A 27,895-nucleotide genomic window follows, 5' to 3' on the forward strand; every position below is an offset into this window, starting at 1 on the left:
CACACACACACACACACACACACACACACACACACACACACACACACACACACACACACACACACACACACACACACACACACACACACAGACAGACAGATGTAAATAGATATAACCATCCATGTTTCCAGGTCATGAGTTTAGCTCGGATCCATGATAAATCCAAGGTGAAGTCTTTCTGGGAGAAGAAGATCATTCAGCACACAGACGAGATGGGCAAAGAGGACAACAGAATTCAATCCAGCGCTCTGGAAAGGTCAGTTCACTCTGCATAATAATAATAATATAATAATAATAATAATCATCATCATCATCATCATCTATCTATAAACCTCAATCTATAAACCTCATAACACGCTGCGATGCAACACGCCGTGAGCTTGTATATCGGCTATTTTCGATGTATCGTATAAAATATCATCAGTGAACTGGGGTTATGAAAGTAACCTTAAAAGGCTTAAGTGGTTAACTTGCTCTCACCCCTCGCCATCCTCTTCTCCAACCCCTCTTCATCTCTAGCATTATGTCATTGTATCCCACAGATATCAGCTGATCTCCGGCATCAAACACATAACTCGCCGGCTCAAATCAACATTCACAGGCTACTATGTGATGACTGACAAGGCTGGACAAGGCATTAACAAAGCCACCGTAGGGCTGTAAACGCGTTGGTGTTTTGTGGGCTCATAAAGTTACCAAGCTGTGTGTGGCAAACATAGGCATGACTGCCAAACAAAGACAAAGAAGGGACACCCTGGTGGTTGCCTTGTGTCTTGACTACATAATCCATAGAAATAAATTGAACAGACACATATTATATTATTATGGTTTCCATAGCTATTATCAGGTCCCCCATAAGTAGGTGACAATGAACATAGAAGTGGGACACTTGTGACCAATCTATATTTGTATATCTATGTCATGTAGTTATGTCTGCCAGGCCAAAGGCCGGGGACAGAGATTATGTTTTGGCCCCTGACTGTCTGTCTGTCTCTGTGTGCGGAGTTAATCTCTCAAACCACAAACAATCAACGTGGTGGTGGTGCAATACCACCTCACTTGATGTTTTGGCCTATGACCCATAGAGCACACTTACAAAAGTGCTTTCACTTTTGACCATAGGCATAGGGACACCCTCGTGCCTTGCCATGTTAGTGTCCTGACTGCATAATCCATAGAAATAAATTTAACATAATACTGTACACAGAATAGGACGTTATCAATCCAAGTAACATAATATACTGTGTGGGCCAGCTCTTTATCAGCACTGAAATATAACCAGAAAAGGTCACATTATGCCACTTCCCTCAATGAAGCTGCAAAGATGCCTACCTACAGGCTACAACAAGAGCCCTCATGAAGTCTTAGAACTGACTAAGAGTACTGCTAGTGCCCCCTAGAGGCCATGCTGCTCATTACACTAAACCACATGGAATCAAAAATAGTACCAAAATTAAAAACCTACCAAGTGCAATTTAAATGACAAATAAGTGGAAATTTGGCCTAAAGGGAGTGCTAGAGGAAAGTACAGTTTTTCTCTCATTCTATCAGTCTTTACAGATTGAGAGGGAGTGTGGTTGTGTGGAATGACACAAAACTGTATTGTGCGACTAGACAATAAACTGTTATTCCTCACTCTTCTTCCCTTCCCACCTACCTTCTCTACATTCCCTCGGTATACTTATTCCCTTGCTTTTCTTGTTCTGTCCTCTGGTCCCTTTTCCAGGCTGAAAGAAAGATGGTGGCAGAGGCTGATGCAGAAGCATGAACTCCAGAAGAGTTTTTTTGAGGAACGACTAAATCGGGTCAAGAGAGCTCAGTTCAGTAGGTGACCTGTCATGGAATCTGAACTGCAAATGTCAGCAAGAAAACATCGGTCTGTCTGTAAGCTAATAAAGGTTTCGGTATCTCAAGACGTTGAATATTTCTCTGGCACATGCAATTACACACAAACTGACTGGCAGAAATGCCACATGGACAACTTGTTCCATGCCTGCTGAATTGTGACTACCTTGCAAGAACAAAAACTAAAACTTTATGTACATGGTTATGGGCAGTTTGCCAAGGATAGCTTTATAGAAAATATTCTACTGTGGCACCCAACACATGGCAAAGGATGGCCAGTCAGGTTGTATAAAATAGAGGTGAATCATGCTGACCAATTTCAGATACGGATCTATTTCCTGCTGCAGCACCTTACTAAGTACACATAATGTAGTCTTATGTGGTCTACTCTATTGTATGTAGTTCCTAACAAATATTTGTTCCATATTGACAGTGGAGGAAAAACTTTGTCCTTCACTGTCAATATGGAACAAATATTAGCTGCGAACTACAATCGACGAGGCAGTAACAATTAGGTTATCAGAAAAACGAATTGTTGCTGCCTCCATTACCGTCCCAGAGCTTTGTAACACATCCTTGTTTGTTTACTGGGATATTAAAACATACATACAATAAAAGTAAGACGGGAGGGGCCGTCTTACTGATTGGTTTCATTGTTTTTATTGTTTGATATAGGTGAAGACAGACCTGCGAAACAGGCTGCAGTGGGACCATGGGCATGCTACTGAGAATCCACAGGCCTGGCCACCTCTGGTCCAGTTCACCTCTGACAGAACTACACCCCTGATTTATACTTGGTTGCGTGCTTGTAGATCTGCTATCTTGAGCGTGAGACACTGGCACACAATTAAATATAAATCAGGCTTTAGAGATAGCTATGGGGGAAAAAACAGCAACCAGGCTGCAAACTTTGTTACTGAGGCTAATACAACACCATCTGTAAGCAGTGGGTCAATGTATATTAATAAATAGATTTCAGTAAATATGTTCTATATATGTTCCAAATATGTTTGTTTTGCTATCGAATGTCATTTGACTGGGGTCCCCCAGGAGTATACCTGGCCCCTCCCATTACTCTCTATGCTCAATATCTTTGCTGAAAATCCAGGAGAAAACATTGAGTGTCAGGTTGACAAAATAAAAGCACACCTGAGAAGCATGTCAAGGTTGCAGAGACAAAGATATCAAACGTTAATATGAATTTAGGTCTCACACGCTTAATGCTGGAGCCTTTAATTCAATCCTAGGAAGCATCTGTGTGTGTGTGTGTGTGTGTGTGTGTGTGTGTGTGTGTGTGTGTGTGTGTGTGTGTGTGTGTGTGTGTGTGTGTGTGTGTGTGTGTGTGTGTGTGTGTGTGTGTGTAGGGCACGGGCTGCCCCGTGACAGTGGTATAGAATTTTCCTCTGTATTGAAAAATAATTAAGAGCACACAATTTACTGATATAGTATATACGGAGTAGTTCCAACACACACTCACACTCTTTGATGCCCCTGCACTTGTTTATTTGATGTGTTACTTTGTTACTTTATGATATATGCCTCATATTGCCTGTAATTGCCTGTGTTCTTGCATACAAGTGATTGGACCATGGTCATTGTCTTGAGATTTCAGCTGTAGCTGTAGGTGAACTCTGACCTTTTGTATAAAGTGAGTTGAATCTATGTGGTATGAATGCTCTGAGGAAGGCTCATAGCCGAAACACGTGAGCGTTCATTTATTGGTGTGTGTGTGTGTGCCAATAAAAAAAGCGGAAATGTGAGTACTTTGTCCTCCATTTAATTGATTTTTTTTTTTTAATTCCTTCTTTTGATGTGTATACTGGACTTTGGGTCTAGCACTCCACTGAGAAAGCCCATTGTTGATGCGCAACCTCTTTTTCTTATTTAGTGACAAATAAAGTCTTTGACATTTTGAAATCTTGGAAGGTGACATCGCCTGCAACAATAACTTTGAAACACCAGAGGGCAGTGTGTATTGCAGAGTACAGTATTTAGATTATTTTATCCCATTGTTCAAATGCTCACCCACAACAAGTTTGATGTAGTCTTTTTTTCCCCCATGTCACACTTATGAATTTAACTTACAGACATAAGAAAATTGACACGGGATGCATGATTCTCACTTTGTGTACTCACTTGAAGTGAGTATTATAATGAGTAGTATACGGATGACATTAAGGTTAATATTTTATTTAAACAGAAGTGTACGTTAATAATTCTGAGACAGTCATAGAAACTGCATGACATTTGTCATACCGTTTACCAGCTCATTTTCAATGCATATTACTAGCTACAGCTACTGTCAGTCTGTGCCACAGTGCACATTTGTATGCAAGAGTTGCTTGTTAAAAGTATGCAATAACATTTAGATTAACGCTCTTGTCAAGCAGTGGTTCTCAAAGTGGGGTCCTCTGACTCCTCTGACCCCACTTTGAGAACCACTGCTTGACAGCGAGGACCCACTCCCCTGGTGGGTCCCTCCTTGAAGGGGTTCCCAGGGGATCCCCAGTAAAGTGTGTTAGCATCACAATCAGCTCAACCACTTTAACCCTATTATCGGCTATTTGAAAATTTTGAAGACAAATCTTGTATGGGTTCCCTTGCACAAAATATTTTCAGATGGGGGTCTGTGGCCAAATACATACATTTGGGGGTCTTGACATGAAAATATTTGAGAACCGCTGATATAAAGTAATGCTGAAATAAAGGGGATAGGCAAGCATCAATCACAGTGAGAAGAGTCACTACAGATGCAGCTGCTTCAGAAATGCCCTCGGGCCAAAACAGCACTGAGCACCTGGAAGGGGTGGGGTTTCACCACCACCGTCTAGACCAGTGTTTCCCAAACTCGATCATTTGGGAACCCCTGGTCTAGACACTGTCACACCGAAGAAGTGGATCCAGATATAGACCTCATGTGGAGTGGGACAGAACATTGTGAAGAACCTCTCCTCGTGTATTAAGCCTGAGTTGTACTTATTTTGCACATGGGTGTTGCACTGAAAATAGCAGATGTACAAACTCACACAACGCGTTGCAACGTTTGTACATCTGCTATTTTCGGTGTGCAACACAACAGAGTATAAATCAGGTTTTAGCTGGCAGGACCTGAAGGACCTCATGAGAACAGTAGGAGGAGTGACCTTGTGGGGCGCTCACAGAACCAACACAAATTAATGGGTGGTAGAGTAGAGTTTGCATAAAGAATGCCAAGGCCAAGCTCAATGGGACGGATCTATTTTACCTTCAGTAGTTGCGGGAAGGGTAAGAATGGCAACTAGCAGCTGGGGCGGCTGGGCGGTTGTTCTTGCTACCTTCTTCTTTGATCTTGACAAAGACCCTCCCAAAGGGGTCTCCATTTTCTATTGGGGGCTGTCTACCTGACCTGCAGTTTGCCTGACACGTCTCTTTCCCTTCCGTTTAATTGTATGTTTCTTTAACCATGTAAGCTCTATATACATGTCGTACGACACATATCGAAAACAACTAATATACAAGCTAGTAGATCTGCTATTTTTGCTGTCTTGAGATATTTTCAACAATTCTTATTTTTGCCAGACCCAAGGGGTCGGGCTTACATGAGGCTTTGTATCTGTTTTGTCCATACATGGTATGTCACTTTGTCCCCCGGCCCCAGCCAAAAAAAAGTCTGTCCCCCTTTCGTCATAGAAGGGACATAGAAGGGACACACGTCATGCGAAGCCCGGCCATTCAGATTTCAACCACTAGGGGTCTGGCAGTACCAGGTCTCCTGGTTCTAGTTTTTCGATATTCATGTCCAAAATAGGGACACTAGTTTGAAAGTGGAAAAGACATGTACAGCTGATGAGTTCATGGCCTGCAGCTGGAGGACTCATCTCTCCCTCATCAGGGCAGGGCACTGTTTTTAAACATACCTATATCCAACTATCACTCATACATGATAGTGCATTAATTTAATCTAATAATCAAATTAAATCCCCTCATTCAACCCATTGAGAATGAGGCTATCAAAGATGTGGATTCTGTCCCTATTGCCACCTCTCCATCCGTGTAGTTCACTCAAGTTGTGGATAGTATTAAAAATGCCTAATCATTTATCATGAGGAAAATATAAATAAACCACAAAACCCCCATCATGTCAGAGGATAAGTGATGTGGGTGTGTGTGTCAGAAGAAATAAATCAGTCCAACACTTTCTGTTTTTTGTCTCTTTTTCTTTTTTCTTTTCCTCATAACTTTTGTCAAGTAATCATTCACTACAGACTAAGCCATTTTCATCATGTGTGATGTGTGTGGTGGCCCTCTGACGTCCTCAGTGATGTGTTATGAACTTGTCTTGAACTCACTGACCTATCACTGCTGCAACACTATCGATGTAGATGGAGGCGTGCTCGCTTATCTCTTTTGTATGATTAGCCTACAGCCTATAGCCTGTAGTTGGGTATATGTACTAAGAAAAAGAAAACATTGTACTTATATGTCAGTTGAGGAATGTAGCCTAACTAAGTAGCGTACTTTTGAGGTACTTTTTCTTTACTTGACTCTTTGAATTTTTTGAAATATTGAACTTTACTTAGCCTTGTAATTACTTTGCAGATTTAGATTCAACATATACTTTAACTGATAAATGATGATGTATGATTAGGTACCCTGCAGCAATAATAAGTAATTAAAACCACCCCCTACCTTTACAAGTTGCAACATTAAAGTGATGAACATGTGAATATAGCCTATATACAATCCAATAATATGATTGTGAAATGAACCATTATACATAAGAGTAGGCTACTTTGGTAACTACTGTAACTTCAACTCAACTGTACAAGCTCCCATCATTCAGGAAAGGAAATAAGAACAGAATATTTTGAAGCCAATACTCAAGTAACATTGTGAATGCAGGACTTTTTCTTTTACTGTAACAGAGTAATTTCAACATTGTGCTGTATGGCTATAATAATAATAATAATAATAATAATAATAATAATAATAATAATAATAATAATAATAATAATAATAATAATAATAATAATAATAATAATAATAATAACTAGAAATATAGCTGCAAGCAGCAATGAGCGGTTTCGAGAAAACTGGCAGAGTGGCAGACTGGCAGACTGGCAGACTGTGACAGAGTGGCAGACTGGCAGACTGTGACAGACTGGCAGACTGGCAGACTGTGACAGAGTGGCATACTGGCAGACTGGCAGACTGTGACAGAGTGGCAGACTGGCAGACTGGCAGACTGTGACAGAGTGGCAGACTGGCAGACTGGCAGACTGTGACAGACTGTGGCAGACTGGCAGACTGGCAGACTGGCAGACAGACAGACTGTGGCAGACTGGCAGACTGGCAGACAGACAGACAGACAGACAGTGACAGAGTGGCAGACTGGCAGACTGGCAGACTGTGATAGACTGGCAGACTGGCAGACTGTGACAGAGTGGCAGACTGTGACAGAGTGGCAGACTGGCAGACTGGCAGACTGGCAGACTGTGACAGAGTGGCAGACTGGCAGACTGTGACAGAGTGGCAGACTGGCAGACAGACAGACTGTGACAGAGTGGCAGACTGGCAGACTGGCAGACAGACAGACAGACAGACAGACAGACAGACAGACAGACAGACAGACAGACAGACAGTGACAAAGTGGCAGACTGTGACAGAGTGGCAGACTGGCAGACTGGCAGACAGACAGACTGTGGCAGACTGGCAGACAGACAGACAGACAGACAGACAGACAGACAGACAGACAGACAGACAGACAGACAGACAGTGACAAAGTGGCAGACTGTGACAGAGTGGCAGACTGGCAGACTGGCAGACAGACAGACTGTGGCAGACTGGCAGACAGACAGACAGACAGTGACAGAGTGGCACACTGGCAGACTGTGACAGAGTGGCAGACTGGCAGACTGGCAGACTGTGACAGACTGGCAGACTGGCAGACTGGCAGACTGTGACAGAGTGGCAGACAGACAGACAGACAGACAGACTGTGACAGAGTGGCAGAGTGGCAGACTGGCAGACAGACAGACAGACAGTGACAGAGTGGCAGACTGGCAGACTGGCAGACTGTGACAGAGTGGCAGACTGGCAGACAGACAGACTGTGGCAGACTGGCAGACAGACAGACAGTGACAGAGTGGCAGACTGGCAGACAGACAGACTGTGACAGAGTGGCAGACTGGCAGACTGGCAGACAGACAGACAGACAGACAGACAGTGACAGAGTGGCAGACTGGCAGACTGGCAGACAGACAGACAGTGACAGAGGGGCAGACTGGCAGGCAGACAGACAGACAGACAGACAGACAGACAGACAGACAGACAGTGACAGAGTGGCAGACTGGCAGACAAACAGACAGAGAGTGACAGAGTGGCAGACTGGCAGACAGACAGACAGACAGACAGACAGACAGACAGACAGACAGACAGACAGACAGACAGACAGACAGACAGACAGACAGACAGACAGTGAAAGAGTGGCAGACTGGCAGACAGACAGACAGTGACAGAGTGGCACACTGGCAGACTGGCAGACAGTGACAGAGTGGCAGATTGGCAGACAGACAGTGACAGAGTGAGAGAGAGGCAGACAGACAGACAGGCTACCAGGAGTATGTTTGTAACAAAGTAAGAATTCCAAATAATGATCACCTCAATGCATTGTTGGGGACAGGGATCAAACCAGCGACCTATGGATTCACAGGCTGCCTCTCTTCTTATTGAACTAGAAATATAGCCTCCCTGATGGTGTCTGTTGATATCTATAGGTTTTTCAGTCCGTTATGAACCAAGCCTCTGTTCTGCTAACTACTCTAGATTACTGGTTGACAAATATTTAGCAATAAAGTTTTGTTTTGTGTTCTTGGAATGGAAAGTAGTGCAAATAGTTGATCTACAAGCTGACAATGTGTTGCTATCTGAAAAGTTGTGAGGCTATTTTCACAAGAAAGTATGTTGTACATAAAAAAAAACTAATCTCAAAAAAGCATTTCATGTTATTGTTTAAAAGTTGCACATGTCTGAATTAACAGGGTCATGTTTTGTACAATGCAATTTAAATGTAAACTGTAATCAGTGGGATTTGAACCAGGGACCGTCGGCACATGAGGCTCACACTCTACTGGTGGAGCTATTGAATCCACAGGATTAGGCAGTGAGAAAGGAGAATCTAACAAAACAAAACAAAAGGGCGAATGAAGTACGTCATGCATTAAAAATAACTACTTTCAAGTATACATTTCTCGTTATTTTTAACAATTGCACATGCATTTATTGATACAGTCATGTTGTGTGCAATGCAATTATAAGTCTACATGAGGTGGGATTCGAACCGGCAAACCTGTGGTTTCAAGGCAAATGATTAAGCGATCAAGCTATTGAACCGACACACCTGAACCTGTGAAAAAGGGCCTCAAACATTTATTTGACACAGTTTCACGCAAATTGCTCAGAAATCCTTGGTTTAAATGTTTTTCAAACTGCTCAATACATTTCGGAATGGAAACTAGTGAAAATAGTCGATCTACAAGCTCACAATGCGTTGCTATCTAAAAAGGTGTGAGATTGTAGATCGGCTATTTTCACAAGAAAGTATGTCATACATTAAAAAAAACTACTCTCAAAAAAGCATTTCATGTTATTGTTTGAAAATTGCACATGTCTGAATTAACAGGGTCATGTTTTGTACAATGCAATTTAAATGTAAACTGTGACGAGTGGGGTTTGAACCATGGACCTCTGGCACATGAGACTAACAGTGTATTGATCAAGCTATTCAACCCACAGCCTTAGTCAGTCAAAAAGGAGAATCCAACAAAACAAAACAAAAGAGGGAATGAAGTACGTCATATATTGAAAATAACTACTCCCAATAAGCATTTCATTTATCAATTGCATGTTTATTCATTGATACAATCATGTTGTGTGCAATGCAATTGAGTTGAAGTCTGCATGACATGGGATTTGAACCGGCGACCCTGTGGTATCAAGGCAGATGATTAAGCCATTGGGCCAACAGACCCGAACTAGTGAAAAGGGAGTTCACACACATGACACACTTTCACGCAAATTGCTCAGAAATCCTGGATTTAAATGTTTTTCAAACTGCTCAAAATTGCAGACAATCTAAGGGCAGAGCTTACTGGTCAAAGTGATACATGTGTTCCTCATGAGTCAAGGCACATGTGTAAGCAGGTTTAACGGCTGTCGGCCAAACGAGGCATGACTTTTGCCTATAAAGTTTGCATTTTCAAAAAATTGCTATAGCGCCCCCCTTTGACCTATTGGAGTAAGATTGGTTTCAGTGATACTTGGAAGGACCCTCTACAATATTGCAAAGTGTCAAACAAATGTGAGTCTGCATGTATGTGTTAGGGGCAGATGAATAATTGTCATAAAACTGCAATTTTCATTGGCTTATAAAAGCTTAACGTTTTCACTTATGGAAAATCCGCTTGCTCACGTCTGTCGGCATTGGTCCAAAGTTCATGTGTATACAGTTTCGTACAGATTGCTCAATCTGTACGAAGGAAGAGTCTTTTTTACTGCTTTTCATAGAATTCAAAATGGTGGTGGATCTAAAGGTCAGAGGTCAAAAGTCAGAGTGTGAAAGTTGTTAGGCATGAGGAGACGCATGTGTGCATTGAAGTTTCATGGCTGTGGGTCAAACAGGGCATGAGTTGTACCTGTTCAAAGTTGGCATATTTCAATTGAGTGCTACAGCGCCACCCTTTGGCCAATGTTTGTGAGTTTCGGGTTTTCGCCGTTTGGCATAGCCCTCTACCATATTGCCGAATTTCATAAAAAGTGACCACGCGGTTAGGCCAGAACTGGCAAAACCAGCGGAAGAATAATGAACTCTTACAGATGTAATAAGGCTTCGAGCCTATTGGCCTCGAAACCTTAAAAAGTGCTCCTCGGAGCACAACTCTCCGCTGTTGGGAATGTTGGGAATGTTCTATCTGTATAAGTGTCCTATCCGTCCTGTCTGTATAAGTGTCCTATCCCTCCTGTCTGTATAAGTGTCCTATCCGTCCTGTCTATGTAAGTGTCCTATCCAATTGTTACAGTATCCGCCATTTCTCAACCATTTCGTGATTGTTCCTGTCTTACCTCACTCTTACCAGACTTGTGTTGGGAATGTTGGGAATGTTCTAATTCTTATGTTCTAACTGTCCTATCCATCCTGTCTGAATAAGTGTCCGATCCGTCCTGTCTGTATAAGTGTCCTATCCGTCTGTATAAGTGTCCTATCCGTCTTGTCTGTATAAGTGTCCTATCCGTCCTGTCTATGTAAGTGTCCTATCCCTCCTGTCTGTGTAAGTGTCCTATCCCTCCTGTCTGTATAAGTGTCCTATCCGTCTTGTCTGTATAAGTGTCCTATCCGTCCTGTCTATGTAAGTGTCCTATCCCTCCTGTCTGTGTAAGTGTCATATCCCTCCTGTCTATATAAGTGTCCTATCTGTCCTATCTGCCAATTATGTATCAGCCATGCAGCCATTTCGTGATGGTTCCTGTCTTACCTCACTTTGACGGTGGCACAGACACCGTCAAAGTGACGCCATGTATTTATACAGTATTTCACCGTATTGTCACGTGTCACGTGAGGCTTGACCAATCGGTGTGTCATATTTAGAAAGTGAAAACAATACTCTCCTGCGGAGAGTAATAATAATAATAATAATACATAAGAGTACTTCTTTGTTACCTGACCTAAATCTGTTATTTTCTGAAATATCCACATTTGGATCCAGAATGTTGTCGAGGCAGGTTTCCTACAAGCGCCAGAACCAAGCCTGCCATCAGTGTCTTTGTGATGGGGCCATATCCCTCTGTGTGTAAATGATAGATAATGGGTTCATTATGCTTAGCCTACTGGGTTGTGTTTCATTTTGGTGGCATGTTGTGGCATGATGTCTTCAGAGTTTGAAACACCCACTGTTGGAAAAACAAAACATGAGTGCCATTAAAGCCAACCACCATCCTTGTCTAAACAAGCAGATTATAAGGATGGCCTCTCTCCTTCCCAGACTTTCTCACAAAGGGGAGAAAGTCATTAGGCTACTGGTTATCAAACATTTTCATGTCAAGGACACATTTAATGTATTTGGCCAACGACCCCAATCTCAAAATATTTTAAGCCAGGGACCCCCATTAGAAAAGATTTGTGCAAGATTTTTTTTTATTAGATTTTTTTCAATAACAGATCTACAAGCTCACAATGGTTCACAATATGTGACACATGGTGAGCTTGTAGTGTGCTATTTTTGAGTAGCTAAAGCATAAAATAGAGTTAAAGTGGTCAAACTGTTAATGCTTTGTTAACTCATTTTGCTGGGTGGGGACCCCCTGTAACACCCTCAAGGACCCCCAGGGCTCCCCGGACCCACTTTGAGAACCTCTGTGTGTTACATAACAACTAGACTGTCTGGAGTCAACTCACTTTGCAGTTTGTACATTCGGTGTTTGTACGGATACGGAAACGGCTTGTTATGTAGTATGTACATATTCGTGGAACTTACCGGATATGGTAGGCGGGCTTTAGACGGGATATGAGCACTGAACAGTAAATAGAAATAAACAGTAGGCTTTTCTTTCCCTTTCCCGCAGGTGGTGACGCGAGGTTAACATTCCACGCACGCTTCCCCTGACAACCAAGCAGTGGTGGAAAGTAGCTGAGTACATTTACTCAAGTACTGTACTGTACTGTACTGTAAACATTTCAGGTACTTTTATTTTTCTTTGGAGTATTTCTGATGTTCTATACTTTTACCTCTACTCCATTACATCTCAGAGGCAAATATTGTACTTTTTACTCCAATACAATTATTTGAAAAGTTATTAGTTTATAGTTACTTTGTAGATTATCATGATTATTATTACAAAACATACATTAACCACTTCAGCCCTATTTAAACTTTGGCTATTTGAAAATAGCAGATCTACGTGCTCCCAACGCGACTCATCGCGACTCGTTGTGAGCTGGCAGATCTGCTATTGTTTCTACAATGCAGTATTTATACTTGTACTTAAAGTACAAACTTTGAGTACTTTTTCCACCGCTGCAACCAAGTAGCCAATCACAGCGTGGACGTCCCCCCAGGCCATGGGATGAGAGATATTCCTTTTGACAGTAGTGTGACGAACTTCACTTTGTAGTGAGAGTGACTTCACTGCTACAGCAACCACTACTACTACTACAACACAACAATAACAACAACAACTGACACAAGGTTTGTTTGTTTGTTTGTTTATTTCATTGATAATTTATTATTAGACCACTTTCTGCTACTTTTTGCGTTCTACGTTCTAGTTCTACCGACTGTGGTCTGACCGACCGTCTGTCTTGAAACCTCTGAACCCTTGTCCCTATTTTTGGGCGAAAACGGTCGAACTTGTTCTCGAAAATAGCCGATGGCGATGCGTTGTGAGCAGCAGTGATCTTTTTTCTTCTTTAGAAAATATATAATGTACATTTTGAAGATTTTTGAAAATAGAGCTTAAAGGGATATTTCACTTCCAAACATATTTGGGGTCATTTTAACGTCTATTCAGACTTTTGTGTTTAACCCCAGACAGTTTTTAAGTTGCTTGATTCAGTATTATTTTATTTAGATATTTGATATACTGTGTCAGACACGCCCCCTTCCTATACAAACTCATTGTAACTTCAAACTCCCTTTTAAACCATGATAGGTTCTGGTACTGCCCTTCTAATACGTGGGGGGGGGGGGGGGGGGGCATGTTATTTCGATTACTTTTTTCATTAATTTTATTAAAAATTTGTATCGAATTTTATTATCGTGTTTTGTATATGTTCTCCCAAAAACATATACAAAACAAATTGAAAAAAGTAATTGAAAAAAATCCTCACGCATTAGAAGGATAATATCAGTCACCAGAACCAAGGACAGGTGTTTTCAATGAATCTGACATGGTTCAAATGGAGTTTGAAGTTATTGGGTTTGTATAGGAAGGGGGCGTGTATGATCAAATTAATACCAAATATCTGTGTGTGTGTGTGTGTGTGTGTGTGTGTGTGTGTGTGTGTGTGTGTGTGTGTGTGTGTGTGTGTGTGTGTGTGTGTGTGTGTGTGTGTGTGTGTGTGCGCGCGCGCGCGTCAATTCGTGCCCTATGAGCTTGCAGATCTGCTATTTTTGAAAAATACATATTTTTTAAAGCAAACATTTTAAAACTCAAATCTTTGCTTCTGGAAGTCCCTGGCACAAAATATCTGTGAGATGGGTCTGCTGCCAAATACATAATTTTGGGGGTCCTTGAAATGGAAAGAGTTTGCGAACCACTGAGCTATAGTATATATTTAAGCCAATGACTTGCACCTTACCTTGTCTGTTAGGCTTCCATGTTCACACCATAATGGTCACCATAATTATGTGGTGACTGGTCATATAGTGTAACTGTAATAATGGTGACTGGTCATAGCGGTTATACTTAGCCTATAATGGTGGATAGGCTACTTGTCATGATCATGCTGGTGTAATCATCGCTTAATGTTTTAATGGTCACGTGTTGAAAGGTTCACAGGGAAAGTTATCAGCCAACTGGGGCACCATGCTTTACCACCACCACATGAGCAATGGATACAATACAACAAAAAAAAGTTTGGTTAATACGTAAATAAATTATTAACCCTTTAAGATCGGGAAAGCATAATTTGTGTCATTTTAAGATTTATTTGGCTATTCAAAAAAAGCAGATATACATGACATCTGCTATTTTTGAAAAATCGTGAACATTTGGGCAAATCTTGGAATATATTTTTTTTAAAGCGAACATTTGTAAAATATTTTGTTCCAGGGACCTCCAGAAGCAAAGCTTTGAGTTACAATTGTTCGCAAAAAAAGGAAAAATCTTAATATTTGCAAAAATGTTCATGATTTAAAAAAAAAATAGCAGATCTACAAGCTCATAGCGCGGCACTCGTATATCTGCTATTTTTGAATAGCCAAAGAAATCTAAAACGACTGAGACGCGTTCCCGGATTTAATGGGTTAAATTAACCTTCTTCTTGACATGGATTTTTTAATCTGATCCAATTGTGTATCTGACAACTGGACGATGTTACATATAAGCTATAGTATATATTTAGGCTTCCATGTTCACACAATAATAGTGCAATTATGTGGTGACTGGTCATACTAGGGTAATTATAATAATGGTGACTTGTCATAGTGGTTATGCTTAGCCTATAATGGTGGATAGGCTACTTGTCAAGTTGTCATCATGCTGGTGTAATCATAGCCTAATGTTTTAATGGTCACAGGGGTGGTGAAAGGTTCAGATGGAAAGTTATCAGGCAACTGGGGCAAGGTGTGGCAGAACAGACAAGTCTGACTTTGATAAAGCAATGTTCTTTTTATAATTACAAGCAATGAAGGTGGTTTATTGAGGTTAGTTAGAAAGGTTGTAATCTTCTTTTTGGGAAGTGTGTGTGTGTGTGTGTGTGTGTGTGTGTGTGTGTGTGTGTGTGTGTGTGCGCGCGCGCGTGCGTGCGTGCGTGCGTGTTTTAAATCCACACCCCACAGTTATTTTATTCTGGCCCAGGTACCACCCTTGTTATATAAGTATTAGCTGGGAGATACGTACTGTACACACCCACAGCTGGGCACAAATCACACAGAATCACTCTTACACAACAGTTCGTGCACACAGTTCAATAATAGCAAAACAACTTCTTTCATTGGCAGTGTGATTTTGTGGTCTTATTTCCAGATGGCATGTAACTGCAAGTATAGAACAGTGTATCTCAGCAGCCAATGGGGTCAGGATGTAAAAGATAGATTACTAGATGTTTCAGGTAGTCATAGAGTAGCTTATTATATTGATTCCTCCATTTATGGTCAATAGAAAGTGTGGATCAAAGAGGGATTGGTCTATTAGAGGGTCATAGATTTAGACCTGTTCATTCATAAGATAAATAGCCTCGAGGCATACGCTGTAACTGTGCTGCAAACAGAGGTGTTGAAGGACACCTGACAGTCCTTCTAGACTTCCAGAGTAGGGCTCAGTCACAATCAGGAAATCAGGGGACGATTAGCCTAGTTTTTACATAAATTATCAGGGCTGCAACTATTGATTGCTATTATAATGATTTTCTTAGCGATTATCTATTTGATTTCTTTTTTGATTAATCAATCAATTGACAAGCACATTGAATATATGTATTTATATTTTATTTTTTATATATCAACAAATTGACAAATCAACAAACAATTCTCAACAGATTTCATTCTGAATAATTGACTAAATCGATAGTTAGACCACATGCGGAAATAACCGATGTACAAGCTTACATTGTGTCGCATCGCAATGCTTTGTGAGTTTATAGGTGTGCTATCTTTGCTATCTTTTCAAATCAATTATTTTATTAAAATAATTGATTTTGCTCCCCAAAAAATATTTTGGGTTGAGGTGTTTATGTTTTTGGTTATCAGGGAGTGAGTTTTTGTTGTTGTTGCTGCAAGGAGTTTGTTGTTGCATCTTCCTCTGACATTGTGTGTGTGGTACTGGTACCCCATCACGTAGAAACTTCCTGCATTTGTTTAGACCCTTATTTATCTTACCAACATCACATGACAATAACTTAACATTGAAAGCAAAGCATATTGAATATGTCAAGTCACTTGCCAACATCCTGTTGCTCCAGTGAAATGTTCCAGGCAGGTTATGCAATTGGCCTAAATACCTTATAGAGACGGTTGGAGATGAGAGGTTTACATGGGGTGACTGACATGTTTAATATAAACAGAGCTGCTATATGTTAAGTTCAAAATATTTTCTAGCAGGTGCTGCTTAATAGAGTTTATAGTCTATTGCCAATAAGGAATGCATATTAATATGGAATGAATATGAAAGGGCACTTACCAGGACTAGACTGTGTTGGTGGCGACTGGCCTCAATCTGTGCCTTTCTTATGTCTCTCTCTCTCTCTCTCTCTCTCTCTCTCTCTCTCTCTCTCTCTCTCTCTCTCTCTCTCTCTCTCTCTCTCTCTCTTCTGCACAATCCTCAAGAGTGGGCTGTGCATTCTTCTTCTCACTTACCATGCCATTTCTGACAGCCAAGTAGATATTATGGCCAAAATAGTTCAGCCATTGGTTTCGTACTGCAGTGCAGATACACTGTTGGCTGCGTTATCAGTGTTGTTTATGCAGGACTAATGTCCAGTCAGTGTGCTAAAGCAGAGGGAAGGTCTTCTGCAAGTTCTGTGAGTTTCTGTCATCTATTTAGTTTCCAAACACTTAAAGAGACCAGGTAGTCACTGCCAAGGAATGCCTAATATTTAGGCAAGCTCATGTATGGAGTCACATTTCAGCTAGACCACGTTTGTAGTTGCTGAGTAAAAGGCCTACAGCAGAGGTGTCAAAGTCTTTAGGTTGGAGTATGGACTGTGATTGTGTGTATGCTTCAAACGCTGAAAGGCACAAATGCTGTCATATAATTCTGTCACAAGTTCTCACAACATACAAAACATTCGCAGCATACTGCTTTCAGGCCTAGAACTGAACAGGAATTCTATCAATTCTATCTGGATTTCATCCTTTGTCATGTGTGTGTACAGAAGCAGTGTCCAAGCCTCCAACGACCTTTCAGCGTGCCTATGGTGAGCTCTGGAGCAAATGTAGAATTGGAGCTGTTGATAGGCACTGTTAATCAGAAGCCTGGTTGTCTAAAAGTACAGAAACTTTTCCTTGTTCATTTTAGGTTTGTCAGTTGGTACCACTATTGATTTTGCACAAAGTATACAGTAGGACAATTCCATGTAGAAGCCAGTGTAATACCTTCCTACACATCTCCACACGTACATTTTTGGCCTCATAGCAGTTAACCCTCACAGGATATAGCCTATATACTGTGAAACTCAGGTGACAATTAGAATTTTTAATAGTTCAATTTCCAGACATATAACCTAGTTTGAGCACTGTGACCCTCTACTCCAGTGTGGCAGGGTACAGTAGGTCATGTAAAAGAGCATGAAATTGCTGAAGGTTGAGTTCTGTGACTGTAATAAAATTAACTGTTTTAATTACTACAGTGGCATTGTATATTTTCAGGCTTTTGCTACAGAACGCCTTGACACCAGCTCCACAAACTCCTCCGTGACAATCATGAATAAATATTCCCAATTGAGCTTCAGGAGTCATGTCAGTACTTATAGAGAAGGCAATAAATTACTTCATTTTGTCTTTAGTTAACGGTAAAAATGTATTTCTCTTTGCCTCGCGGCATTGGCACACAGGGGTTGGTGTGATGACATAAGGGGCCCTCGCGGTAGGTGTTTACACACAGCGGGTTACCTGCTGCCTCCATTGTTTTCAGTGTTCACAAGTAGCTTTACCAGTATGGTAGGCTAGGGGGGAGAGAGTGGCTACGACTCAAAGAATGGATAATAACTGGATAGGAACATTTTAATTATTATCTCCACTAGGTCGACAGGCTGGGAGGCAGAGATTATGTTTTCGCCCCTGTGTGTGTGTGTGTGTGTGTGTGTGTGTGTGTGTGTGTGTGTGTGTGTGTGTGTGTGTGTGTGTGTGTGTGTGTGTGTGTGTGTGTGTGTGTGTGTGTGTGTGTGTGTGTGTGTCTGTGTGTCTGTCTGTCTGTCTGTCTGTCTGTCTGTCTGTCTGTCTGTGCGCAGTGAATCCCAGACACTGCTGGACAGATCTGCATCAAACTTTGCATGCACACTCCCAGTAGGCCAAGGAAGACAGACACTCCACCTCAAACTTTTCAAATCAGCTTCATCGTGGCACTATACTACGCCGCTTTATGTTGTGGTTGTGGCCTATAACTCTTGAATCATAGTAGATCATTCAATCACAATTGGGGATACAACTCCCCATATAGCCCATGCCCATTAAAAAATATATATATCTGATAAACATGTATCATTCAGATTTTTCATATGCCATGCCTATTAGCTATGACTGGCTTCCAAAGTAGGAATCCATTTTACAAAAAATGCCAAAAATCATGAACACAACGTCCGATCTACCCCAATTCAGGGGCCTCTAAACAATGCGGAGCCAAAAGCGATTTCACTTCACCTACACAAATAGGTGGTGCCATGCACAAATGCTACAAATCACCATTTGTTGCAGAAACATGGTGTTTTTCACAATTTTTCTGTATATCAAAACCCTCAAACAGGGTTTTGATATGCCATACGTTTTGCCTGTAATTGGCATAACAATAGTGGGAAGGGCCTTTTTTCTTACAAAAAAAAACATATATCATGAACACACCATCCATTCAAATCCAAATGTGCAAAGTTTAATGTGTACGTACTTCGTACAGTACGTATGTACGTATGTTGTAGAAATGCTATCTCTCCAGCTTCCTCACACCCTGATGGCTGCAACCCACGACTTACACAGCCCTAGCTAGTCAACCCAGCCTGGCTACTTGGATAATTTTCTTGTTTGTTTTTTGTTTTTGTTTTTTTGTTTATCCATCTTTACAAGAGGGACATGCTTTATTCTGGCATTTCCCAGTCTTTGCTAAGTGCTGTATTCAACATGAATGGTAGTGAGCACAACTGTACTGTACTTCATTTGTGTTGTTTTTGTGTGTTGAGCCAGGCATGAACCAAATATCCCTCTTGGGACAAAAGAAAGAACTGATTTGAATGGAAGAACAGGGGGTGTGACTGTTTCATTCCCCTCTGAGGTGATGTTGTCTGTGCTCTTCTTATGGAGTTCAGTGCCTAGGTACATATAGGTGTGCCTATATTGTATGTTCCGCTTTTATATATTGCTAGCACACTATGCCTCAATAAGCTAAGTCTATATTCACACGCACACGTGTGACTTGGAGCATTTAGTGGTGGTGTTGCATTTGGTGCAATAAGTTCAGTCTATTCTAGGGCATGACCGATGACAGATTTTTGGGTGGAATGCGATCCAGATTTTGGAGAGATTGCCGATGTTTTTGACAGATATTTTGTCCAAAAAGTGCACAATTTCCTTGTTAAGTTTGAAAAATAAAGATTTGATTCAAGTTTCTGTTTGAGAACATTTCACTTATCATAAAAAAAAGTCTGTAGAACCCTGTTTTAAGTTTACCCTGAGAGTATAAAAGATTTGCATTCTTACACTAAGAATGAAATTAGGCTAACAGGTTTTAGCGTGCATGCGTGTGTGTTTACTTACTGTATGTCTGTGCATACAGTATGAGGGAGTGTGTGGCGTGACTAGCAGAAATTTCTGCTCTGCTGAAACATTTGTTGATGTTTGATTTGACAGTGATGGCTCTTGGATTCATCTGTTGTTTATTAGGAGAGAGCAGCACACTCAATAGAAGGCTCCAGAGGAACTGTCGTAGTCACGGAGATGAAACCTCAAATTCAGTTAACGGCCAAAAGAGGCTATACACAGGTGACATGCACCCCCCTTCCCACACACACCCATGCAGTTCTAGCCACGTGACAGTTTTTTAATCCACTGGTGTTGATTTACTGGTTTTCTTCAGCTCTTGTCCAGGCCAAAGCACCTTTATCCTCTGTTCTCCTTCTTTGTCCAGAGCTGAGCTTTGGAGGGAAGCAGACCTGCTGGGAGCAAGTCCTCAAGCCACAGCCCTGACAACACAGGTAAGCAAGGAAATATACATCTCAAAAAAACGAAATCCTGCTAAATATTGCATGCTCTTACAATATTCAAATTGCAGTGTAAGGGGAAATGAGCACTTGGATAAGAATGTAGTTACAAATATGAATTGCATCATCAACATCTAATAATTTCTTCCATAAGACATGTGACAAAATGAAGAGTGTACAAAATTAACCAAATGGACCCGTAAGATCTAGTGTGCACCGGTGTTCTGAGGAGATGAGTACTCTATGGAACACAGTATGTTAATGTCACTTATTACACGGCATGGTTGAATTTTGATTGTCTGTTATAACAGTGTAGGAACTAGCCTATAAACGGAAGAACTTCTGCAGGGGACATACAGGGTACACATTATATATATCGGAGGGAAAGAGATGATACAATAACTAAGTACAAACAGAAGGAGGAATGTTGTCTGTCCTGTTCAACAGCATTGCTGTGGAAAATACTTAATACCTGCTGCCTCTAATGTTTCTTCCAAAAACATTACAGTTACAGGAAATAGTCTGTAGGCGTTGGCCTGTGAAATGAGAACAAGAACAAAAGATAGTGTCATGTTCCTCCCCATAGCATTATTAAACCATAACGCGCCATTATCATCTCAACAGCTAACCTTTGGTGTCTATTTTACACAATACTGAGCTGTTCTAATAGAATTAAAAGTGAAGAAAGGCAATGTACGCTCACGGTATGATATTGTCCTGTGCTTTATTACCCGTTATTCAAACAAACAAGGTTCCGCATGGGAAGGGCTTCAACAGGTTCCTGGGAGAAACGTTTGTTTGAAAAGAGCCTAATAAAACACGGGACATCATTATATTGCGTGCGCACAGCACTTGACTTCACTGTGTGTGTGTGTGTGTGTGTGTGTGTGTGTGTGTGTGTGTGTGTGTGTGTGTGTGTGTGTGTGTGTGTGTGTGTGTGTGTGTGTGTGTGTGTGTGTGTGTGTGTGTGTGTGTGTGTGTGTGTGTGCGTGCGTGCGTGCGTGCGTGCGTGCGTGCGTGCGTGCGTGCGTGCGTGCGTGCGTGCGTGCGTGCGTGTACAGCGAGCGTGCACGGCACTCAAATGGGCGATTTCAGTACCACAAATAAACTGTGTGGGTTTTTAATTGTTTGCAGGGTTCTTAGGAATGGTGTGTGTGTTGGGTCAGGTGTCTCCCTTAGAAAACATTTAGGAAATAACCTGTTTGTCAAGACCTGAAGCTACTTAAGGACTTGCAATAAGTGTGGGAACATGAGCTCTAGCTAAGCTTTAAAGCAAACCACAAGAATTTCAGCTCAGTCACTGATCTGAAATGCCACTGACACACTCTAGAAAACTGTAGTAAAATGTAATGACGAATGTAGGATTAGCAGACTGTTATATTCTAATAATAGAAGGCACATTACTTCAGGTGTTAGTGGTTATCAAAACATAAACAAAGTCTAGCATCAAGCCACCTCTAGTAATGCTTCCTCTTTTCACAGGTGAATGGACAAACACCACTTTTGGAAAGGTACAAAGAAGAATCAAGCATCCATGCCAATCTGCAGTAGCCAAGATGCCGTCCTTTACCCCATTCAAATATATTATCATTATAGTGTTTCCCAAACACAACACTGAAGGACTGGGTTATTATACTTAATCTCAAAAGGAAATATAAAACAAGGGTTGAGACCCAAGATTATAGGTCCTCTACTATGGTGTCAGTTCTTTCCCCACACTGGGGTGGACGTCTCAGACGGAATAAGAGGGGCCTGGCAACCACAGGGAATTTACAGGAAGCAACAGGGGAGCCCATCTGTCAGGCAAACACTGTACACGAACAATTTCTGAGATTGACGGGGTCAATGGATGGATCCCAAGCTCACGAGAGAGCTCCATCTCTGGGAAACAGGGGGAACACACTAGGCTGGTCTAGCAAGAGTGGTCCTCCAAGCTTAAGTCTGGATTATTGCTCCAGGAGGCCAGTAATTCAGCCTTTCTATGTAGGCTTGGGTGAGTTGGACAACAGAGAAATAAAAGGAAGTGCTTCCAACCCTGAAGGCTCAACTACACCTCCATACTCTCCTCTGTCTCTTACTGGCTTACATACACATGGGAGAATGTCACAGGCCAGTTGTCAAGGAGAATTATCACCTTCAAGATCCACACCAACAACTAGAGGCATCCCCCTGTCTTTAAGAAAACTTAACTACAATTGGAGGAACTCTGGCCAAGCTGCAGAGCAGTCGCCAGCTTCTTCAAAAAACAATGAGCGAGAGAGATTAAAGTTCCTTCCTTATTCATTGCCAACTTCTGATAGGACAACTGAAAGCGGCACCATCATTTCACCAGACTCCTCCAATCACAGCAAAACATATGGACCTAACGCTGCCCTCTCCTCCGCCTCAACCAACAGTGAACACTTGCAGGGCTCATGCACTTCCCGTACTCCTCAGGCAACAACAACCTACCCAGCCCCTTCCTTCCCCAGTAAACACACTTGTTTAACTAGTGGGTTAGCAGATCTAGAGAGAGAAAAGGAATGCAAAAGTGCAGAAACTACTAAACCCGGTTCTGAGACCTCAGTCTCGCATCGACTTTCTCAATATGAGCGTTATGCCTACCTGAAAAGCCAGGCCCTACCCAGAGGGACCACGCTGAGGTCCACGTCCTGGTGGAAGCGTGTAACCCAGGAAGGCAGTCGTTCTTTTAGGCTAGGTGACACAACCAGCGAAACAAGCACGCCCTCGGTTACAGCCAGTAGCAAAAACGGTGACCGTGCCAAAATATTTGGCCGGCAAATTCCTGAGAACTTAGACGACAATAACAATAACAGAACTGAATTAGTTTACCAAGATAATCTTAACATTGCTTCAAAGACACAGGGAAAGGCTAACACTGTGACACAAGTCAATGATCACGAAACAGCGGCTCATGACTCCGACTGGTCTCACAGACCCATAAATGGCTCAAATTTGAATAACAAGGAACGACATAAGACACATAGTTTGCCAGGTGTTTCATTTAGTTCTAAAATCAGCAGCGCTGCTCGCACTTTTAGGGCCTGTCCCCCCACATTGGCTAGTAGCGAGTTCACAGACCAGGTTTTTGACAAATATCCTCCCTCTATTAATAGTAGCCAGAACACATCAATGAAAGGTACACCCACATCTGCTAACACCCAATCCTCTCCACCTACTTCCTCTTCCAAACCACATTCGCTGTCTTCTCATAACAGTGTTGCTCCTGTATCACAAGCCACTTCTCCACACAGCTATCTAGCTCCTACATCCAGGTTTCCAGCCACCTCTCTGCCACAATCTCTTTCCCCTTTTCCCAAGCCACACTATAGCCCTATATCCTCCAGTCATACCAACATAACATCCTCCAGCAAAACCACTACCCCTTCCACTGCACTTTCCAGCTGTCCTGCCTCCACGATCCAACCACCCAACCCGTCACCCCTTTCCACTCCTGTTTTTACAACCCACCCCGCCAGCATCACTGTCTCGTATGGCCTCACTTCTTTAACATCTTTCACTCTCAACTCCAACCATTCTCCAGAAACCTGCCACCCCCAGGGAGGGAAGACATTCACCAGCAGGCTCATCTTTGCACCTGAGAAAACAGGCCCTCAGGTGGAGGGGAGGAAGGTGATACGAGTAACATGGCAGGACTCTGTGGATTCGCAACACTCTGAGGACAATAAGGTGCAGAATTCAGAGGCTCCGGCGGCCAGACCCCTGTTCCCATCCAGGCCTCTGCGGAGCCCAGGCGCTCCCTACTCCTTAGTGAGATCTCAAAGTTCCAACAACGTGACATCGGCTCGTTGTCCCACTACTCCCAAAACCTCAACCATACAGGTGTGGAAAGAAGGGAAGAAGCATATGTGTTTACCATCTGACTCTGTTGGTCAAGTACCCAGGGGGGGAGGAGACATAGATTGCCCATCACAGTACTCATTTGACCATGGAGGAAGGGTTTCAGCCTCACTCGGGTTAGCGTCGTCAAAGGAGAGTGAAATCCAGAGTCATTCCGCTGACCTTTCTCCTGACTCAAAATATCATCATTGCCTGTCATACTCTGCATCATCAACAGGGACAGAAGCTAGGAATATAGCAGTCCTCCAGAAGACTTCCCCACCCCCAAAGCCACAAACAAACTTGTTCTTACATCCTGACACTCTCACAAACAGAACACCCATTTCTGAACTCACTTCATCGCCCAGTGACTCACCCCAAATCCTGTCCCTCCCTTTCCAGAATGAGACTGGCACGCGGGAGAGGTTAAAGGTTGCTGGAGCAGAATCGGATCAATTGAACAACCATGATGGCAAACTATATAGTGGAAATTCCTACAAGCCCGTTATCAGTACAAAGCCACACCTGCTAGGGGCTGATAAGGCACACGACTTTCCCTCAACATGTGTTCATGTGGTCGACACAGTGGCTTGCAGGATTTCTAACACTGACACTACAGCTGCTGTTGACAATGCCACACCCAAACGTTTGACACCACGCTTGTCAAACGCACAGGTTGCTGAGGAGACCGAGGTCAACAGACAGCCTCTTTCTACACAGACCAGTGAGGTCATCGGACACCGACAGAGCTGCGGTGAGAGCTGCTCAACAGAGAATCAGCAGCCACCCATGCCGGGGGCTAATCCGAAAGACAGTGACAGAATGACAGACGTTTTATGTCAAAACAATTCTCTATTAGAGAGTAGAAGGGAAATCCCTCCTTTTCAGAGCCCAAAGAAAGGCCTTTTCAAAGGGAAGAAAAGAGATAATGTTTCCAACACACAAAAAGCCACATCGGGGCCCAATCCAGAGTCAAAGTTTCCACCTGACAAAACCAGGCCCGAGACAGAGAGAGGCCAGAAGGGAAGTAATAAAATGGACCAAGTCCTAAGCAGACTGAGACAGACATTTCGCACAAGACGCTTTGAAGATGACCTCCTCACCTCATGGAGAGGGAAGCGAACCTCCCCGACACACTCTGATAGCTCTTCAAGCAACGGTGAGGTCAGCCACATGGCTGCCATGGGGGACAATGTGTTAAAGGAGGATAGAGAGAGGGAGGCGTTAGAGCCGGAAAGGAACAGTGTGACAGAAATTAGATACATTTTCTTAAAAAAGAAAAATCCTGTTCAACAGAGTAAAGACGTTTTTACTCAAAAACAGATGTCTGAAAATAAAAGCCAGGCTAGTTTGATGAGCCATAAACCAGAAAGGCACCAAATATTTTACAAAGGTGATGGTGCTGATTCTGAAACAACAAATGAATTTGTCCATAGAGACATAAGTGCTTCTTGGCAGCAGCCCTGGAACCCTAGCCGTTCTGCCACATTGCCCACTCGGGCCAGGATATCCTCAGCCAGCCCTGGGAGCCCCTACTCCCCCATCTCCTCTCTTTCCTCCCTCTCCCCTTTTACCCCTTCTGACGATACAGATGACAGTGTCTTCTACAGCCCCAGCCTCAAGAAAGAGTCTGTCTCTGGCTTTAAGCTGGGAGGGGAGTATGGCTTGATGACTCCTGGAAGGGGCAGAGCATCCACCGGCACCTCAAGTGAAAGTTTGCATCAGAACTTGAATCGCTGGGCCTCTTACTCTTCCTGTGCAGACTTAAAGTATGGCATCTTGGCCGGGAGGTCAGTTTCTGTGAGTTCTGTGCTCTCTAGCCGACCCTCGGGACCTGGACGCATTTCCACGGGACCCACAGGTGATTGTCCCATGTCATCTGTCCCCAGCGAGCAAATGCGATCGAGATCTCTTCCTCGATGCTTCACCAGATCCTTGTCCGGCTGGAGCCCAGAGGCCACCGTTCCTACACCTCTAACTACCGCAAACACAAATCCACATGCCCTCTGGGGTGCTGGGAACATGGCCACTCCTCACTTTGCATGGGATACAGGGGGTTCCCTGACAGAATCTCCATCCCCTCCCTGGTCACCAGCCACCAGGCGGATGTCCATGCCGCATAGCCCTTCTAGCCCCTCCTCCTCTAGTTCTCCCATAAGCCCACAGGACATCGAATCCCTTAGAAGCCACTTGCCCTCTAAGGGATTCATCTCCTGCCTATCATCCTTTGAGGAGTCATCAGACAGCACCTCAGATTCAACCACTGATGATGAATATTACTTGGAACCAGAAGAAGGGGAAGAAAAGGAAACAGAATTGTAAAAGAGCAAAGGAACAGAAAGCTATCTGTGTTCCTGAGCTCTCAAACAATAGTTAATTTGTTTTAACTAGGCAGAGGAGGAGACACGAACGAGGTGGAGACAGAATCTTGTGAGGACAGTTATTTTCCTCACAAGATTCTTAACTGTTTGTTAACCCATTTAGACCTGAGGCCGATTCTAAAAACGCCTTCTAAAACCTAACCATAGTTTTCTGAAAACGTTCAAATACTTATAATAAATGATGTTACTATATTATAGCAACAACTAATGAGACACAGAGGTGGCATCCGGATTGAAAGGTATAACAATGTATAGGTAGCAACAGGTCTCAATGGGTTAACTGTTCTACACATCTTTCTTATCTGTTCTCTCTGATCATCTGTTCTCACTGAAGTTGAGATGAAGTTGGGAAAGCAACAGTTGAGAACTCGACAGGAGAAATGTTGCCATTTGAACCAACTCTTAGGCCCAATTTATGCTTTGCTGAAAAGAATTGAGAGAGATTATCTATGAGATCAGATCAGTGTGCGCACTTCCCTTCTCCAGATTATCTATCATAACAGAAATGATCTGTCTAACTCACATCGACACTTTTTTTCCACTACAATATATTTATTTTTTGTGGAGCAACATGTCACACAATACTTTTTTGCCAAAGCATAAATTAGGCTTTAGTCTAGAGCTGTTGAACAGTAATCCTTTGGAAAAGTTAATTAATTACTGAACACTATTAAGAACTGCGGCCTAGTGGCGTGTCCTTTTGGCTTATATGCTCAATGTGGTGTTTCAGGGCTTTCTTGTATCTCCTCCAACAAAGCAATGAAATGTGCTTTTCTTTTGCAAAGCAAAAAGGGGGTTGTCTACTTTTTTCTTTAGGACAGCAAGTGACAGGTAGACATAGAAGGTAGACTGGCAGGATTTGATCCTGAGACAGTTAAAGGACCATACTGGTGTTATATCATGTGTAGCTCATTTACTTGCTACAGTTAATCAATCTAATTGATTTAATCAATGATATTGTATTTATATTTTTCATTAAAAAAATATAATACAGTAGCAAAGATAGCAAAGGTAGACAATCTACAAGTTCACAATGCATTGTGAACTTGTAGATTGGCTATTTTCACTATTTTTTAATAGAAAATATGGCTTAAATGGTTAACCAGACTAATCAATGTATTCGATTATTAAATTAAATTAATTTCACCTCGATTCGTTGATGTATTTAAAAAGTTATTTGATTAATCATTGAACCCAAATGAAAATGTCTGTGCCTTCTTAATGCAGCAGAAAT

At 42.3% G+C, this 27,895-nt stretch overlaps 1 protein-coding gene across 1 annotated transcript; it reads left to right on the forward strand.

Annotated features, from left to right (window-relative positions):
* The first annotated feature begins 12,951 nt into the window (after positions 1-12,951).
* On the forward strand, positions 12,952-27,629 carry LOC311038707 (uncharacterized protein). The gene is made up of 4 exons (XM_084048281.1): positions 12,952-13,064; positions 20,124-20,222; positions 20,368-20,434; positions 21,923-27,629. Exon 4 carries the CDS (start codon positions 22,136-22,138, stop codon positions 26,600-26,602), a length of 4,467 nt encoding a protein of 1,488 aa, XP_083904407.1. The 5' UTR covers positions 12,952-13,064; positions 20,124-20,222; positions 20,368-20,434; positions 21,923-22,135; the 3' UTR covers positions 26,603-27,629.
* The last annotated feature ends 266 nt before the right edge of the window (positions 27,630-27,895 follow it).

This window comes from Gymnoscopelus microlampas (assembly GCF_963454915.1).
Source record: "Gymnoscopelus microlampas genome assembly, chromosome: 22".
Classification (NCBI taxonomy): Eukaryota; Metazoa; Chordata; class Actinopteri; order Myctophiformes; family Myctophidae; genus Gymnoscopelus; species Gymnoscopelus microlampas.